The 16,543-nt window shown below is 36.2% G+C and overlaps 1 protein-coding gene and 1 pseudogene across 3 annotated transcripts; both read right to left on the bottom strand.

The window, feature by feature from the left end:
* Positions 1-1,250: 1,250 nt before the first annotated feature.
* Positions 1,251-3,535, bottom strand: LOC107752559 (peptidyl-prolyl cis-trans isomerase FKBP1A-like). Of its 3 annotated transcripts, none has more exons than XM_016568566.1 (5): positions 3,372-3,535; positions 3,139-3,234; positions 2,307-2,419; positions 1,928-2,077; positions 1,251-1,594 (listed from the first exon to the last, which is right to left on the bottom strand). In XM_016568566.1, the coding sequence occupies exons 1-4, from the start codon at positions 3,406-3,408 to the stop codon at positions 1,949-1,951; spliced, it is 375 nt and encodes a 124-aa protein (XP_016424052.1). In that variant the 5' UTR covers positions 3,409-3,535; the 3' UTR covers positions 1,251-1,594; positions 1,928-1,948. The 3 variants fall into 3 exon arrangements, with proteins under 3 accessions (XP_016424052.1, XP_016424051.1, XP_016424053.1); XM_016568565.1 differs by having other exon boundaries at positions 1,903-2,077; positions 3,372-3,534; XM_016568567.1 differs by having other exon boundaries at positions 1,903-2,077; positions 3,139-3,186; positions 3,372-3,526.
* A 2,775-nt stretch (positions 3,536-6,310) lies between these two features.
* The window catches only part of LOC107752569 (sodium-dependent lysophosphatidylcholine symporter 1-like), a 23,914-nt pseudogene continuing 13,681 nt past the window's right edge, over positions 6,311-16,543 (bottom strand).

Raw genomic sequence — 16,543 nt, 5'->3', positions numbered from 1 at the left:
AACTGTGCAAGAAGCAATAGGCATCCAGCAACTTTGCTGTTTGGATCTCTAAAAAACATGCACAACTCATTATTAGATATTAAAACGTTGATCCTATAACATGAAAATGTCTTTACTAATGTGGAGTGTTTTACGGATTACTATTCTGATGTCATTCTAGACTTTTCTACTCAAGTTATGTGTCAATTGTTTTATTGGTTACGCAACTGTGTATTCTTAATATGAGCAAAAAGAACTGCTTTACTGTGCTTCATTTGCTTATTTAATTATTTGAATTGTAGAAAATATTGTTCAAATGCCAGATTTCACTGATAAAGCAATGGAAGGTGATGGCCTAAAATGACTTTATTAATCTGTCCTTTGGGTGGTAAGATTTTTCAGTTCTTTTAAACTCCGTCTCAGGTGGAACTCGGGTGAATAGTACTAGAGAGGAAGTAAACTTAGCGGAAACCCATGTCAAAACATTCATTCATTAGAAAACCAACGGTTTATAAATAGTAGAACAGTAATTGTGAAGATGTATATTTACTGTCATAACAGGCTTGTTTTTAATCTCAAGATATCACACCACTTCAGAAAACAAATGGGTCTTTAACTGTTGCATGCATCCAGATTTCAGAAAACTCTATTAGGAAAATACTTGCAATTGATTCATGGATTTGTAAAGCAAAGTCTTCTGTTACTTTGAAGTAGCACAAAAGAACAAAACTCTGTAATCATGGTATTCCAGTAGGTTGTTTTATGGGCTTAAAATGCATGTTAGCACAATAATTCCTAGTAGTTAGCTTTATCAGGAAACTTAAAGATTCTGTTTCAAATAGACATTTACATAAAAAACGCATCCTGACTTACAGAGCCTCATTACAAAACGACTGTGTATTTAGACAAAGCCCATCAACACTCAACCCTAATTGTAAATTTGGGTTGTTTGGTTCAATTGCCCCTTGAAAATAAAAATGTTGTGTTCAAATGACAAAGCTTCTGTTGTGCTAATGACTTTTTCTTTTACTTGCACTGTGTCCTAGTCTGTCCTCACTTAAAGCAAGAAGCTGTGACATGACAATTACAGGTAATCAGAACAAAATTGATGTTTAATATTCAGTTATGCAGAGTGGGATTTCAATGTGGGTGGGGCTACCCAGCACAATATGAAATCGGGACCAACTATCATCATCTGACATGATTATAAGAACGCACATGTAAACAAACCATTCCAGTTTCCCCAATCAACACATAAGAAACCAGCTTGATCTTTTTATAAACAATTTATTTTCAAGTAGTTTTGTTTTATACTTAACCAGATTTCCCCACCAGAGTACTTGTTACCAGCTCAGCCACAACCCTGTTGCTGTGATCGCGTTTACAACACAGAAATCAAATATAAAAAGAGAAGGAAAGGGGGAAAAAAAGAAACCGGCGTCTTAGTGAACATCCAATAATGGAGAGTATACCAGTGATTATGTCAAGCAGAAAAGAAATAAAAGGCAACAAAATATACAAATGCAAAACAGAGCTAAGCTAAGTGGTATCGCTATTAACACTAGCCCCTTTTGAGGATCACATGCATGGAGCAATGTTCCTTAAAAAGGTTGACCTGGAAGAAAACAGAGAGAGGTTTATTAAACAACTAAACCGTGTTCCTCAAAGGCCATACATACATACGATTACGAGGGTTTAATCTAAGAGCCTGTTAAATAAACTCTACAGGACGTTTAAGACCAAGACTACAATAATCTCCTTTAAAGATTAACTTTTAGTTATTAAAAGTGATCCATGGAGGAACTATATACAATGATAAAAAAAATAAGTATCTTAGGTGACATGCAGTCATAAAATGTATTAAATACCAAGTAACAACAACAAATGAACTCAAAAGAGAAATGTGGAAAACTTTGCACATACCCTGAAAGAATGAATTGGGAATAACCTGAGTCCAATTGTGGGGGCTTTACTCCAAGCCAATCAGCTCCACATCAAATATGAGGGTTGCGTTGGGAGGAATGATGCCCGGGTGCCCCTTGCTCCCGTAAGCAAAGTCCGGAGTGCAAGTCAGCTTGGCACGCTGCCCCACACTCATCTGTCACAAGGGGGAGAGGTCATTTGGCCAAATTAAGTCCAGTAAGAAACAATGAATGGAGGTTAAAAGAAGTGACACTGCTTGGTTATCAAAACCACAATAGACAGCTTGTGTGTACTTGTCTGTTGAAGCAAAAGGGGAAATTTTCCAATTAGGCCGAGACCTACTTTATGAACACACGGTGTGCCATTAGATTTATATTGCAAATCAAACCCATTTTTCAAATTACCTGGGCTACTCCTTCATCCCAACCACGGATGACTTCTTGTTTGCCAATTTTGAATTTGAAAGGCTTTCCTCGGTCCCTGGAGGAGTCGAACTTGTGTCCATCTGTCAGAGAGCCTGAGAAAAACAGGAATTAACACAGATATGAATGACTCTGCGTCAACCTGCGCACGCACGATTACACATTACACCAAGAAACGCTTACTACGGATTCGTTTCATTTTTCATTCATTTGGACTGTACAGCAAATATTAAAATAGCCTTCCATGGCTGCAGTTCACAATAATCTGGATTCATCAAAACAGTTTGGTTTGAAAGCATAATGACCGTTTGAATGGAAATATTTGCCGGATGTTCGAATCAAAAGGGTTTTGACGATCATGGGCAGGTTCAAACCAAAGCATTTTGAAAATCACACCCACGGAGGATTCGAATTGCAGAACGTTCGAATCTAAAGCATCATAAGCGCGGTAAAAACGTTCGAATATGATGTTCAGACGCGTCTAGAATCTCCCAAAAACGTCTAACGTTAGTTTGGCGAGGATGCCCGCTATTTTTTTAACTCATCATTAACGACGGCAATATAAACACTGTATGTCCACAAGAACAGGCCACAGTTTCCAAATCATATGGTGTTAGACGCATTTATCAGTCGTGGATATAAGGAAAGATCAAAGATGTAGCAAATATTAAGGCTTGTTAAAATCTTAACGATTGACAGCCTTGATGAGCCGATCGCGGACGCGAAAGTGTCTATTGTGTCAGTGCGGCTAATCAGCTAATGCTAGCTAACACCCTTCACGCGATTCATCAACACGAGCACTTCTCAAACTTACCCACGTAGTGCACGACACACGTCTGTCCTTTTTTGGGGAAAGTACTTCCTGAAATCCAAAACAAGAGGAGAAGATGTTTAAAATGCACGGCAAATCCTGTGGGAAGAGGTTAGTGTTTAGCTAACAGGCTAACGCCCGTGATGCCCAAAACAGGCAAAATGTGTCGATTTAAAATGCGTCTTATTTTGATAGAAGAATTGTGGCTTGGGAATTGTCGATGTGATGCGCTTTACCGTCTCCAGGAGTAATGGTTTCAACCTCGACTCCCATCCTGGCTGCTCGTTTTGACTCCTGAAGCTCTGCACACAGAATGCGCTTCAGTAACTCAGTAATTGTGATTGAGGGCAGAAAGCCCGGTCCGCGCCGCCAGCGGACAGACGCCGAACAGCTCCATCAGCCACACATCGCCGTATACAGTATATTAACCACGGTTTCAGCTCTAATCCCATTTAGTACAATTAATTTACTCTAACTTGATATTAGCCACCACTGTCATAAATAACGTATTTGTAATTCTGATCATTGTATGATTACTTTAATGCATCTGTTTCTGTTTGCACTGCACACCATCTTTTGCACTGTGATAATCATCTACCAATTCTATCTCCATCACAACCAGATCATCTTTTCTAGACTATATTGTTGGCTATTTGCACTGACTGACATCTGTAAAGCATCTGACATCTTTTTAAATCTTAAAAACACTTTAACATAGATTGTATACTGGATCTAATCTAATCTAATCTTAACGGCATGTAAATGTAAAGGTACATAACATTATATGAAATCGATACAGCAGCATCTTATGACTCACACCCTTGGTCTACATCAGTGGAATGAAATTCAAATAGATTCACAGCTATAAGTGTTTTTTCAATCATGCTTTTTTTTCACAAGTGTACACAAGAGTACTAATATTTACTGCAACTGCCCTGAGACTTTCTAGTGTGAAATGATCAGAGCTGGGTAGATTACTTGAAAATTGTAATCCTTTACTGATTCCAAATTACAAAAATTGTAGTTAGTAACGTAATTCATTACATTACACGTTTTAGGTAATATAATCAGACTACTTTTTGATTACTTTTGACCTAACTCGTTTATTTTGATTTAAATAGGATAATATTGTACCATATTAACATAAAAATGCAAAGAAAAAGAAAATATATTCCATTCATTGTTATTAACAACATTAACATTGTTAATAACATTAACAACATTGTTATTAACAACAAGTGCATTAATCATTCAATTACGTCAAGGTTTACCAAGCTGGGGTTTGTGAACGAACTGAAGGGGGGTTGTGAGTTTAATGAAAAGCAAATAATTAATTAAATCATAAAAATGTAAAATTTAAATAAATCATTTTAAATGAACATGAATCAAAATAAATCACTTAAATATTTAAAAAAAATTAAATATTAAAAAAATATATATATTTAATTTGTTTAGCCTACCTGCATGTCATGTGACCATTAACCAATAATGCAAATGTGTTACTTAATTATGAACTTAAAATCTCAGGGGTAGTTCAAGTAAATATATTGGGCGAAAGAGGCTTTGCTGACAAAAAAAAGTTTGTGAACTTGTGCATTTTAATGTGTTTGAAAGACAAAATTCTTCCCAAGACAGTAATACGTGGTTAAATAACCTGAGTGATAATTCAAATAAACATTAATGTTTTTCATCAGTAGTTGACGCAATGTTGAAATGTTGAGAAAACAGTTTTTTTTTTATTAAAATGATTTCTGTAAATCCAGTGGTCAAATGCTGTGTGGCCTCTCAGTTTTCAGTGTAATTGTAGCCACCTGAGTAGTGACTGGTCTTTGTGTGAATGTTCACAAAACTGGAGGACTTTCTGACTGTATATAAGCAGTAGGCTATTTTAGAAAGGAAAATTTAAAAGATGAAAAAGAGGAATTAGGGAGAATCAATAAATTATGAAAAATGTATTGCTGTTGTGTGAATAATCATGATCAATAAAATCAATTAACAAGTAACTGTAGTCTGATTACGAATATTTTAAAATGTAATTGAATCTAGATAAAAGTACTTAATTTTAGGTATCTGATTACGTAATCCAGATTACATGTAATCAGTTACTACCCAGCTCTGGAAATTATCACTAGTCTACTCTCAGTGTATCCGACTCCGCCCACAATGCTACAAACCACGCCCCTACACACAACGCCCGCCCACTATCACAAGTTACGCCCACTATAAAGAAACGCTTCCACTTTCCACTATCACCGCGCGGTGACAAGGCATACGAATCTTATTCCATTTATCACAGACAACGGAACTCGTTTCCCTACAGTTTTAAAGCATTTTAATTATGAAATTATACAGTAACTGTGTTTGCGTGTTTCAGACAAATACTGTCTACATCAGTGGTGACTGGTGAGGCATTTTTAATGACTAATTTTCCATGTTACGTCGACTGTCCATATGAGCGAGTCATTGAATCAATTTACTCTCGATTCATTCAAAACACTGATGGATTCAGGTTCGCGACTATTGTGTTCCTCGCAGAGCAGCTTGCTTCTGCTTTGATGAAGATGAAGTAAGTGGCAGTATTGTGTCTACAGTGTAAGTTAGGCTACTCAATGTTAACTTCATGTTCATTTTATCAGCATTGTCATGATTTCCCACGCCCTTATGCATAAAGCAAATCACAGCCGGTGTTCTGTCGATTTGTGCTACCCTGTCAGATTTTGCTACATCCCATTAAAACAGTGGGTAGTCAGGGCTGCCCACTTTTGATTTCAGCTTGGAGTATTCGACAACGAAAAATGCTACCTGTAAAATTATGGTTTATTAACGTCTACACCTACCACAACCCTAAACCTACTCTTACAGTAATGCAAATACAGTAATTATGTGTTATATTCGCGGTTGTAGCTAGAATGGATACTGGATACAGCTACAGGAAACCAACAATAAATAATTTTTTCTACCTATTAGATTGTGTTTTATTAAAGTCTACATGGCTACCCAACCCTAAACCTACCCTTACAGTAATGCAGATACATTAAGTATTGTTGTTCAGCATGAGAAAAAGGACGCAATATTGATGTGCGCATGCGCAGTAAACCCTGGTCAATCTGACGGGTAGGATAAAATGTCAGGACACCTGGGGCAAGTTCAAGCTCGCATTGATGCAGACTCTCCAGTTTTAAACATCTACTACACCCATGTAACTTTTGACCTCTCATCTTGAATATCTTGACACTTCAGTGCACATTTATGTCTTTCACTCAACCTTGATTCATGACGTTTCACACTTGATTTATATTGTTGTGATGACGTTGGGTACGTTTTTGATTTATGAAATTGGATTGCTGAGTTGGAACTCGACATCCTGACGTCATGTGAATCAGCACTTGTGTTGCAGTATTTTTGAGACGCTTGACAGGCAGATTGTTTTGCATTAAGATGTGATATTATTCTAGTCTTTGATTTGAAGATGAAAGTCTGACTGGAGTCAGTGATTTGTTGAATCATGGGAACATTTTCCTCTTCTAAACTGGCAAGTGTGGCACTGTTAGACCTGGAAAAGAAAAAAAAGAAAGTACGCAATGTACTATTATTAACATTCATAAATCTTATAAGATTGAGACATTGACTGACACTCATATGTCTTACCTTGTGTTTCTGAGATCTTGTTGAATCTGCTTCCGATGTGCTTCATTGATTGGGTACAAATAGAAAAACACTAAACCCACCAGCAAAAAGGCGATTGGTATGGGGGCCCAAAGCAAATTCAGTGCACCTGCTTTATATCCTGTGAAGCTCCAACAAAACACATTGCTCAGTGTAAATATATCAAGGTAAACATTTCAGACTTCCACAAAAAGGCTGAACTATTGCAAACATGAGCTTGGTTTTGTTTTGGTCAAACATTCTCGCCTGACAGTATTTAAAAACTTGCAGGACACAGAGCTTGAACAATCGTACTCGAATTTAGTGCCGGTGTCCTCAGTATTTTTAAAAACTGACCGACAGGCATTACATTGGCTTAAAGAGAGCGAGTGCTGACTCACTGTAGTGTCATAGTGGAGATGCCAGCAGACAGGCCTCCTCCAAGCTTGTTACAAAACCTCGAGCAGGAAAAAAACAGGGGCTCCAGGCCTTTGCAGGACGGGTTCTGAACAGCAAACTCATCCACCACATCTGGCAGCATTGACCTGAGCAAAACAAGGCATTTTAGGCATTTGACTGATGTTTCGCAAAACTCACAACCACCATGCTAGGGAGTAGGCTGGTTGTTAGGATGTTCGGAGTGGTTTTTTAGTGCATTGCTGTGGAATTTCAAGGGTGTTGCGTACTGGCCCCATTTCAAATCTCTACTTCTCTACTTTTGTGTAAATCGATTAGATTTTGTCTCCCATTTTATCATTCAGAAGGCAAAATTGTACACCTGTTTGCTTATAGAAAAAATAGCACACCTCTCCCTAATAAGATTTAATGTTTCATTGCGCAATTTGCACAAGTGGTTCAGGATTAGCTAGTTGCGTGCAGAAGTTTAATCAATGATCAATGGCCAATGATAAATAAGAGTGTCCAAGATGAAGAAAAGGAAACACCTCATAAAAATCTAGTTTAAAAGACACGTGCTGAGTTGTTAGAAATGTACTCTGTATTTTGTATTCACGTTGGTTTTATATGGTTTTCAAAAGTTTGAAATGTTATGTGGTGTAACCATCAAGTAAAAACATTTTAGCCTAACATATCGGCCTTACATCTGAATACATGCAAGTATACACATCTTAAACATTATGTATTAATTAAAAAAATCATTCATATGTTTTTGGAAGGCTGCACCACATGACATTTTACAACCTGAACTAACCATGTCAGAAAAATTTGTTGGACCACATGACTTTTACTTGTCACAACAATTTGTTTTTCAAATATTACTTAGCAGTGAAGCAGTTTTCCCCCTTAGAATTAATAATAGAATATTATAATTAAATAATAGAATAGAATAAAACATTTAATAATTGAATAATTTTAATGAGGCCTTTTTGAGGCTTTGTTATGGAGGACAGTTGTATGACCCTGACATTTCTGACTTTCCCCCCTAAAAGTGTGTTTGTATAAATTGCATTTTAATGTATTTTGAAGACATTAATAGATACAGACAAAAAAAAATGGCATCATTTCATTGACCCATCTCCCATTTAATACTCTCCCTAAGCAATGATGCTCGCGTTAGCAAATGCCACTAAATATATGACCTCTCTGTTGGGTAAAATGAATGGCTGAAAGTAATTTAATTGACAACGTAATAAAACAAGTGCACAATTTCCCTACCAAAAGTGATGGCAATGTCCTGCATAAAACTTGATGTGAAGATTTACTGATGGATCGCCAAGTGCTAAACTCTTCATGGTGAGGAATGCTGGCCTGATTAGCCGAGATGAACAGCGTGAAGTGGACAGATCTAGGTCTTACTGTTACTCACCATGGGAACAAGAGCAGTGCCGCTAAACTAGATCCAGCCAAAGAACACATGACCATGTACACTGGAAAGTTATCTGGCATGGAAACTAGGACCACCAGAGCTGGTATGAGAAGCTATAGAGAAACACAGGCAAATTACATATCGATTGCCATAAAAAAAATATTAAGTTGTTTTATGGTGGGAACAAAATTAATAGCTCAAGTTTGTGTGAATCTACAACCTTCCAGCTACTAACCCAGATCTTTAACCACTTGGGTACATCACCAGAATTACTATATATGGTCTCTTCACCATCACCATTTAACAGAGGGAACTTACAGATAGACCTATAAAAAGTGCTGTTTTCTTGCCCAGCGTCATCTGCCACATTGGCACTGATATGGTAGCAGACACCTGTACGCACATTAGGACAGCCAATGAATTAAAAATCTCATAAACCATGCTAAACCATCTTTCCATTAGAGGAACAGATTCTGGTTTTGGCAAAATAAAGATTATAATGGCAATTATAAAATAGATAATTCTAGTCCTGGATGCTGATTGGTCAATACAGTGTTCAAGTGTGCAAAAATACACTATATAGCAGAGGTTCTCAACTCTGGGCCTGGAGGATCCAATTTCCTACAGAGTTCAGCTCCAACCAGTGTTGCCAACTGCTTTCAATTGCAAGTAGCTAAAACTGGTAGCTAAATGTCACTAGATGACATCACAATGGCAAATTCACTGATCTATATAAAGATGAACATAGATCAGTGGGCAAGATGAGAACTTAGATAAGGTTTGTCCAAGAAGTTGCTATATTTGTCCCTAAACTTTTGAAAAAAGTCTCAAAAGGGGCGGGGAAGTCACTAAATCTAGCTACAAAGTAGCTAAATTGGCAACACTGGCTCCGACCTTGATCAAACTCACCTGCCTGTGACTTTCTAGCAATCCTGAAGACCGTGATTAGCTTGTTCAGGTGTGTTTGATTAGGGTTGGAGCTAAACTCTGCAGGAAAATGGACCTCGAGGCCCAGAGTTGAGGACACCTGCTATATAGTAACACTTGTGATACAATAACTAACATATATGTTACTGCGCAGTGTTGTTTTGAGTTTAATTATAAAACTACCTTCCACATTTGTATATCTAGACTTACCAGTATAGCTAACATGAGATACTGTAACTGAGCTCTTAAACCAGCAACATGAGTGCAAAACAGTGTGAAGTTCCCCAAAGACATCTGGAAATGAACCCAAAAATTTTCAGCAAGCACTAATGGAGCACTCTCATATAAAAATGGAAGTTATTTGCTGTATTAGTCCATAGCTTCCAAATAACCATAATCGAAATTATGAAACCACCTTTTTAAACATTATAGAAGATAGGGTTTTAATTTTTATCACTTACAGTTGCTTGTCAACATAGTGTTTTTGTTCTAGTTCTAATTTTACATGTACTTTATAGTTAAAGCAGAGATGCGACCTGAAAAGCTACAGTGGAGAAGAGGAAGCCGAGGACCAGACACCGGTATGACACATGGCCAATCAGCTTCTTCACAGCATTCAGGTATGTAGTGTGCATGTGACTCTGACCACTGAGAGGCCCTACAGGAGCCAGAGAGAGAAACAACAATACATCTGTACAAAGCCATGACATTTGACACTGAACTGGTGAAGAGTTTAAGAGCCAGTTTGATGAGATTTTATTTGTAAGCAATGAATTCACTATAGTATTGGTTCACTGCCTGATAAACAAAATGTAGCCTACTATAAAGTTATTATTGTAGTGTTGTTAAGAGTCCTCAACAAACCCTCATGCTCAACAATATATTCAGGGAATCTGACAAAACTAAACAAAAAATAGATTTTTTCATAAACAATCACTTCACTACAGTTCAAACCCATATTGTTAAATATTGTTAAGAGTCCTCAATAAACCCTAATGCTGAATTCTATATTAATGTAATCTGGCAAAACAAAACAAAAACAATAATACAAAACAAAACAAAAAAAGTTTTTATTCATAATCAATTCACTACAGCTAAAAGCCGTATAGTTGTTGAATATTGGTAAGAGTCTTCAATAAAGTCTCATGTTCAGTGATATATTTATGGAATCTAGCAAAACAAATCTGTTCACTACAGTTCAAGCCCAGCTTTTTTCACTGATAAACATGTCCAAAATGTAGCCTGTCATAAAGTTATCATTTAATGTTGTTATAAAGCCTCATGCTCAATAATATACTCGAGGAATCTGGCCAAAAAACAAAACAAAACACTTTTTATTCATAAACAATTCAAGCCCATAATGTTTCACGGATAAACACAGTGATATATTTATGGAATCTAGCAAAACAAATCTGTTCACTACAGTTCAAGCCCAGCTTTTTTCACTGATAAACATGTCCAAAATGTAGCCTGTCATAAAGTTATCATTTAATGTAGTTATAAAGCCTCATGCTCAATAATATACTCGAGGAATCTGGCCAAAAAACAAAACAAAACATAAACATATATTTATTCATAAACAATTCAAGCCCATAATGTTTCACGGATAAACATGCCTAAAATGTAACCTACCATGTTGTTAAGAGCTCAATAATATGAATCTGGCAGAACAAAAACAAAACAAAAATTAAGATTTTATTTGTAAACAGTGAATTCACTACAGTTCAAAGCAATATTGTTGTTAAATGTTGTTAAAAGTCAGGGAATCTGGCAAAACAAAACAAACAAAAAACAAAAATTAGGATTTTATTTGTAAACAGTGAATTCACTACAGTTCAAAGCAATATTGTTGTTAAATGTTGTTAAAAGTCAGGGAATCTGGCAAAACAAAACAAACAAAAAACAAAAATTAGGATTTTATTTGTAAACAGTGAATTCACTACAGTTCAAAGCAATATTGTTGTTAAATGTTGTTAAAAGTCAGGGAATCTGGCAAAACAAAACAAACAAAAAACAAAAATTAGGATTTTATTTGTAAACAGTGAATTCACTACAGTTCAAAGCAATATTGTTGTTAAATGTTGTTAAAAGTCAGGGAATCTGGCAAAACAAAACAAACAAAAAACAAAAATTAGGATTTTATTTGTAAACAGTGAATTCACTACAGTTCAAAGCAATATTGTTGTTAAATGTTGTTAAAAGTCAGGGAATCTGGCAAAACAAAACAAAACAAACAAACAAAAAACAAAACAAAAACAAAAATTAAGATTTTATTTGTAAACAGTGAATTCACTACAGTTCAAACCCATATTGTTTCGCTGATGAACATGTGCAAAAAGTAGCCTAATATAAAGTTATTATTAAATGTTATTAAGAGTCTTCAACAAACCCTCATGCTCAATAATATATTCAGGGAATCTGACAAAACAAAACAAACAAACAAACAAAACAAAAATTAAGATTTTATTTGTAAACAGTGAATTTGCTACAGTTACATATTGTCTCGCTGATGAACATGTGCAAAATGTAGCCTACTATAAAATTATTATTAAGAGTCTTCAACAAACCCGCATGCTCAATAATATATTCAGGGAATCTGACAACACAAAACATTTTTGGAATTGACTCTTATTTGTGCAAAACTGTACACCGCACCTCTTTGCTCTTTGACCCCCAGGAACAGCACCATACAGCAAACAAAGAAGAGAGCGCTCATGACCAGTGCTGATATCATAAAGGCCGTTCTCTGATAGGAAACACAGACATATACGTACAGTAAGTTATATGTAAACAGTCTTAGATCGCAAATTACAGGGGTTTTAGTAGACCTCCCTAAAGAAAGTGTGAGGGGTCTACAGTATACTATACAGTCTACATATAAGGAAGTTTTCCACCGTGTTTCCAAACAGTGATTTAGCTAGATTACAAGAGTTAAAAGTTGGATTACATGTCAGACAGAATGTGTAATTTCACACCATAGACTAACAGTCCCTGAGGCACCAAAACAATCTGCAAATTACCCATAGAAACTGCTTTAAAAAGATTGATAGTAATTGTATAATTGACAGAACCAAAATGACACCCTAAGGTTAACTACTTTATGGCTTTGTTCAGATTGAGCAGTATTACAAGTAATGCTTTCCTCAGCGAACGCCAGTAATTATAAATAGTAAAATGCCTGAGTAACATCAGAAGAGTTGCACTACACAGTATTTTACAGTGTGATGTTGGTGTGTAGGTGTTATCGTGTTACAGTTTCGTGCAGCGCAGCGCTGTGTGGGAGATCCGGTGTTTGGTCCACGTTCAGACAGGCTTGATCTCTGTCTTTGTTATACACCCACAGCACCTGACCCTGAATCACAGCCGCCATCAGCATAGCAAACGCCTCCACACTCATCCCTGTGAGACAGATGTGCATGCAATCACACAGCATCTGAGAACACCAGCTACTGCTCAGAGAAATACCATCACACACATCCTGACTGGAATTAGTTCTGGGGTTTTTCAGTCTTGGAGGTGTAATAATAGGTTATAATGGCTCTGTTGCAAAACCTAGTGAGCTATCTACTGCCTAAATGGGCAGCTGTTTTATAAGGCAGCATTCTACCCAAAATGTAACTTTGCAAGTGACTGATTTGGAACAATCTATGTAGATGGCAACCTTTGCCCCACACAAGCCTGGTGTAAACGACTGAGTGCTGCATAGGGCATCAGTTCTCTCTGATACAGTGTGTTTATGAATAATGAAGCGAGCTGCATTGTTTAACAGGTGATCTTTTGGGTATATATCATTCAAATGTTTGGAGTCGTGAAATTTTTATTGTTTTTGAAAGAAGTCTCTTATGCTCAACAAGGTTGCATTTATTTAATTTAAAATACAGTATAAAGTAATATTGTGAAATATTTTAATATTTAATTTAAGAACTGTTTACTTTGTAGAAAACGAAGCGTTTGAGAGAGGCGGGGCATAGAGGACCTACAATAATGTACAGTATTTGAAAAATAATGTGTTTTTTGAACATTAAAGCATGTCAACATATTCTGTTACACCAAATACACAAAATAATGATCTTTTAAAAAAGCATCATATGACCCCTTTAATACATTTTTAAATGTAATTTTTTGCTGTGATGCAAGGCTGAATTTTCAGCATCATTACTCCAGTCTTCTGTGTCACATGATCCTTTTGAATTTGAGTTTGATGTTTTTTGTAACAATGTAAACGCCGATAATGTCACTTATGATCCATTTAATGCATCTTTGCTGAATGAAAGCATTAATTTCTTTAAAAAAGAAACCTTACTGCCACCAAACTTTTGAAAGATAGTGTTTATTTTATTATTTGCATTACAGTATCATATAACCATTTGATCAAAGGTAATATGAGATGTAATAAGCTAACAGACTAACGTGCTAGCAGTATGCCGAGTAAATAATAAGAAATTCATATTCAATAGCTTTTTATATTTACAATCAGGCACTAGATAGAGAACCTATTTAAAGACTTTTCGACCGATGTAATCCAGTTTGTTCATGACACTGGCTTAGGAGACTTAACAGTTGTTTCCAACAGAGCAGTGTTCTTTTAGTATCATTATATACAATTATAGTATTTTGAATTAGCTCTTATTTTTATATTGTCAGTTTAATTGAAATTTTAATTAAAATCAGCTTAGCTTTTTTATTTCAGTGTTTAGTTTTAGTGATTTTAGTACATCAAATTATAATTATTTCAGTTAAGGCGGGTGTACACGGTGCGATTTTTGCTGTCGTACGAAGCTCGCAGGCAATTTTTTTCTCTCGGGAGAAAATCGCAGATGCTCGCATGGTCGCGGCTGCGATTTTTTTTCTCTCGGGAGAAAATTGCAGATGCTCGCATGGTTGCGGCTCGTACCGTGTGAGAAGAATTACGGGCCGATCCGAGACATTACGAGCACCTCCCGTCCTCCCGATAATTTTCAAACATGTCCAAAAAAATCGGATGCTGTCGGTTTAAATTCGTGGCGTATGTGCGGTTGAACGAGACGATTTGGCGATCCATCTGAAATTGAATAATCAGAAGATGACAAAAACCATATAGTCTATAATAATTTTAGTTTAATTATACAGTTCTATTTTTTATTTGTTATTCTGAATGTGCCAAATTTGCCATTCAGCTTTATGAATGAATATGCCTGTTGTATTTCCGGCAAAACGAGCAGAAATTCAGAAATGGCCTACTCCCTCGAGTTCTTTATGAAGAACAGAAAGTCCATGCTTTTCTCTGCTTTTCAGCCATTCTCTTTGCCATGTCCTTTGTCTTCGGTTTTTTTTTTTTGGACGTCACAAGCCGCCTGCCACAAAGAAAACTATTTCGTCCTCAGAATCCATATTTTTATGAATGGCGCGAAACATAATGCTTACGTCAGAGTTTGTAAAATCGTAGTAAATTCGTGTCGTGTGTGACTGCCTCCGTACGATTTTCGGATAAACTCGATCGTGACATGTGCCAGAGCTCACGACGTTCCGACCTTCAGAATCGCACCGTTTACGCCCGCCTTCAGTTGGCAATGTATCTAATTTTCGTAAAGTAGTTACGTTTATGTTAAACCGTTTCATCTTATATTTATATTTTATTTGATTTCAGCTTTATTTAAATGAATGAAAAACATTTTTAATAAATAAGAATGCATAGCACAAACAAACATCGGCTAAAATAGCAAAAAAAAACTAAAACTCACTCTAACGTTGTTTCAAACCTGTATGAATTTCTTTAATTCTTCCGTGGAACACATAAGGTGAATATTTGAAGCGTGTTCTGACTCTTTCCCATATTATTTCCTCAGAATTCCTCCTTTTGTGTTCCATGAAAAAAAAACGTCAGGTTTGAAACAAGGTGGTTCTGAGAAAATGATGACAGAATTTGAATATTTGAGAGCTGACGATTGAAGCGTTCTCACTGTAAGCTGTGGCAGAGTCTCGGTCTTGTTGACCTCCTCCAGAACCATGTTGAGGGATGTATAGGGAACACTGTAGCACTGCAGGGAGCAGAACGTTCACTTTGAAAGACATGTGGGGGAAGCTGTGTGATGTAACAGTCATTTGACCTCAATAATGAACACTAGAGTGCCGCTAAAGGAAGCCAGCTAATTTTGCTATTACATAAAAAGCATCACATGGTAGAAGGTCTGGGCATATGTTAGTGATTGAGAGAATAAGGAAGGAAGTCATACACTCATGAAGGTCTCAAAAAGACAGCTGATGGTTAGGTACCAGGCCACACTGAACGCTGAACTCATGGCATTGTGGGGTATGAACCAAAGGAAGATGGATGGCCAATGGCATTGACAGCACAGCCCTGAGACAGGAACAACCAGACGAGTCATGTCAAGCAGCATAAAGCGGCCTGAACTACTTTTATGATTTCTTGCAAGTGTTGGAAACTTAGAACGTGCACTTCACTTTAGAGCCATTCCATTCTCCACACTTTAATAGAATAGAATGTGTTATTTTCAGCTTAATGTCTATGAACATAGTCTATCGCAATATTGTTATATTATGACTAATTATTTAGAATAATTATGACTCATACATCAGTGTGTGAAAACAAACAGGAAATGCGCTTAAAGTAATACACTTACAGATGGTTTAAAAGCATAAATGGCAAGCTTGTATTTTTTTTTGGGCAATTTGTAAATGGACTCTTTTCACATTTCGAATGCTAGTAAAGTATAACAGGGTAAACTTTTATAAAGATGAATGGGAGATTGTAGCGATTACTTTTGCATCCTTATTTGCTCCATCATAAAAAAAGACCCCAAAAAAATCACTTTTGCATTTCCATTACTTTCCAAAATAGAAAACAAATATAATGGAAGTCAGAAGAGATATTTACAGTCACTACAGTGTAATTTAATGCCAAGGTAATATAGCACATTAAATAGTGTTTACATTTAAATATATATATATATATATATATATATATAAAGTTTGGGGTCAGTAAATTTTTATTCTTTCTTTTTTTGAAAGAAA

The sequence above is a fragment of the Sinocyclocheilus rhinocerous genome, unplaced genomic scaffold (assembly GCF_001515625.1).
Source record: "Sinocyclocheilus rhinocerous isolate Xijiao unplaced genomic scaffold, SAMN03320098_v1.1 scaffold1102, whole genome shotgun sequence".
Classification (NCBI taxonomy): domain Eukaryota; kingdom Metazoa; phylum Chordata; class Actinopteri; order Cypriniformes; family Cyprinidae; genus Sinocyclocheilus; species Sinocyclocheilus rhinocerous.
Note: the sequence above shows the minus strand (reverse complement) of the source record. Positions and strands in the feature narration are given on the sequence as shown.

Coding starts and splice junctions, on each gene's coding strand:
- LOC107752559 (XM_016568566.1), bottom strand. CDS start 3,408: ATGGGAGTCGAGGTTGAAACCATTACTCCTGGAGACG. Junction 2,420..3,138: donor GTGTGTCGTGCACTACGTGG/GTAAGTTTGAGA, acceptor TGTTTTTCTCAG/GCTCTCTGACAGATGGACAC. Junction 2,078..2,306: donor GGGATGAAGGAGTAGCCCAG/GTAATTTGAAAA, acceptor CCCTTGTGACAG/ATGAGTGTGGGGCAGCGTGC.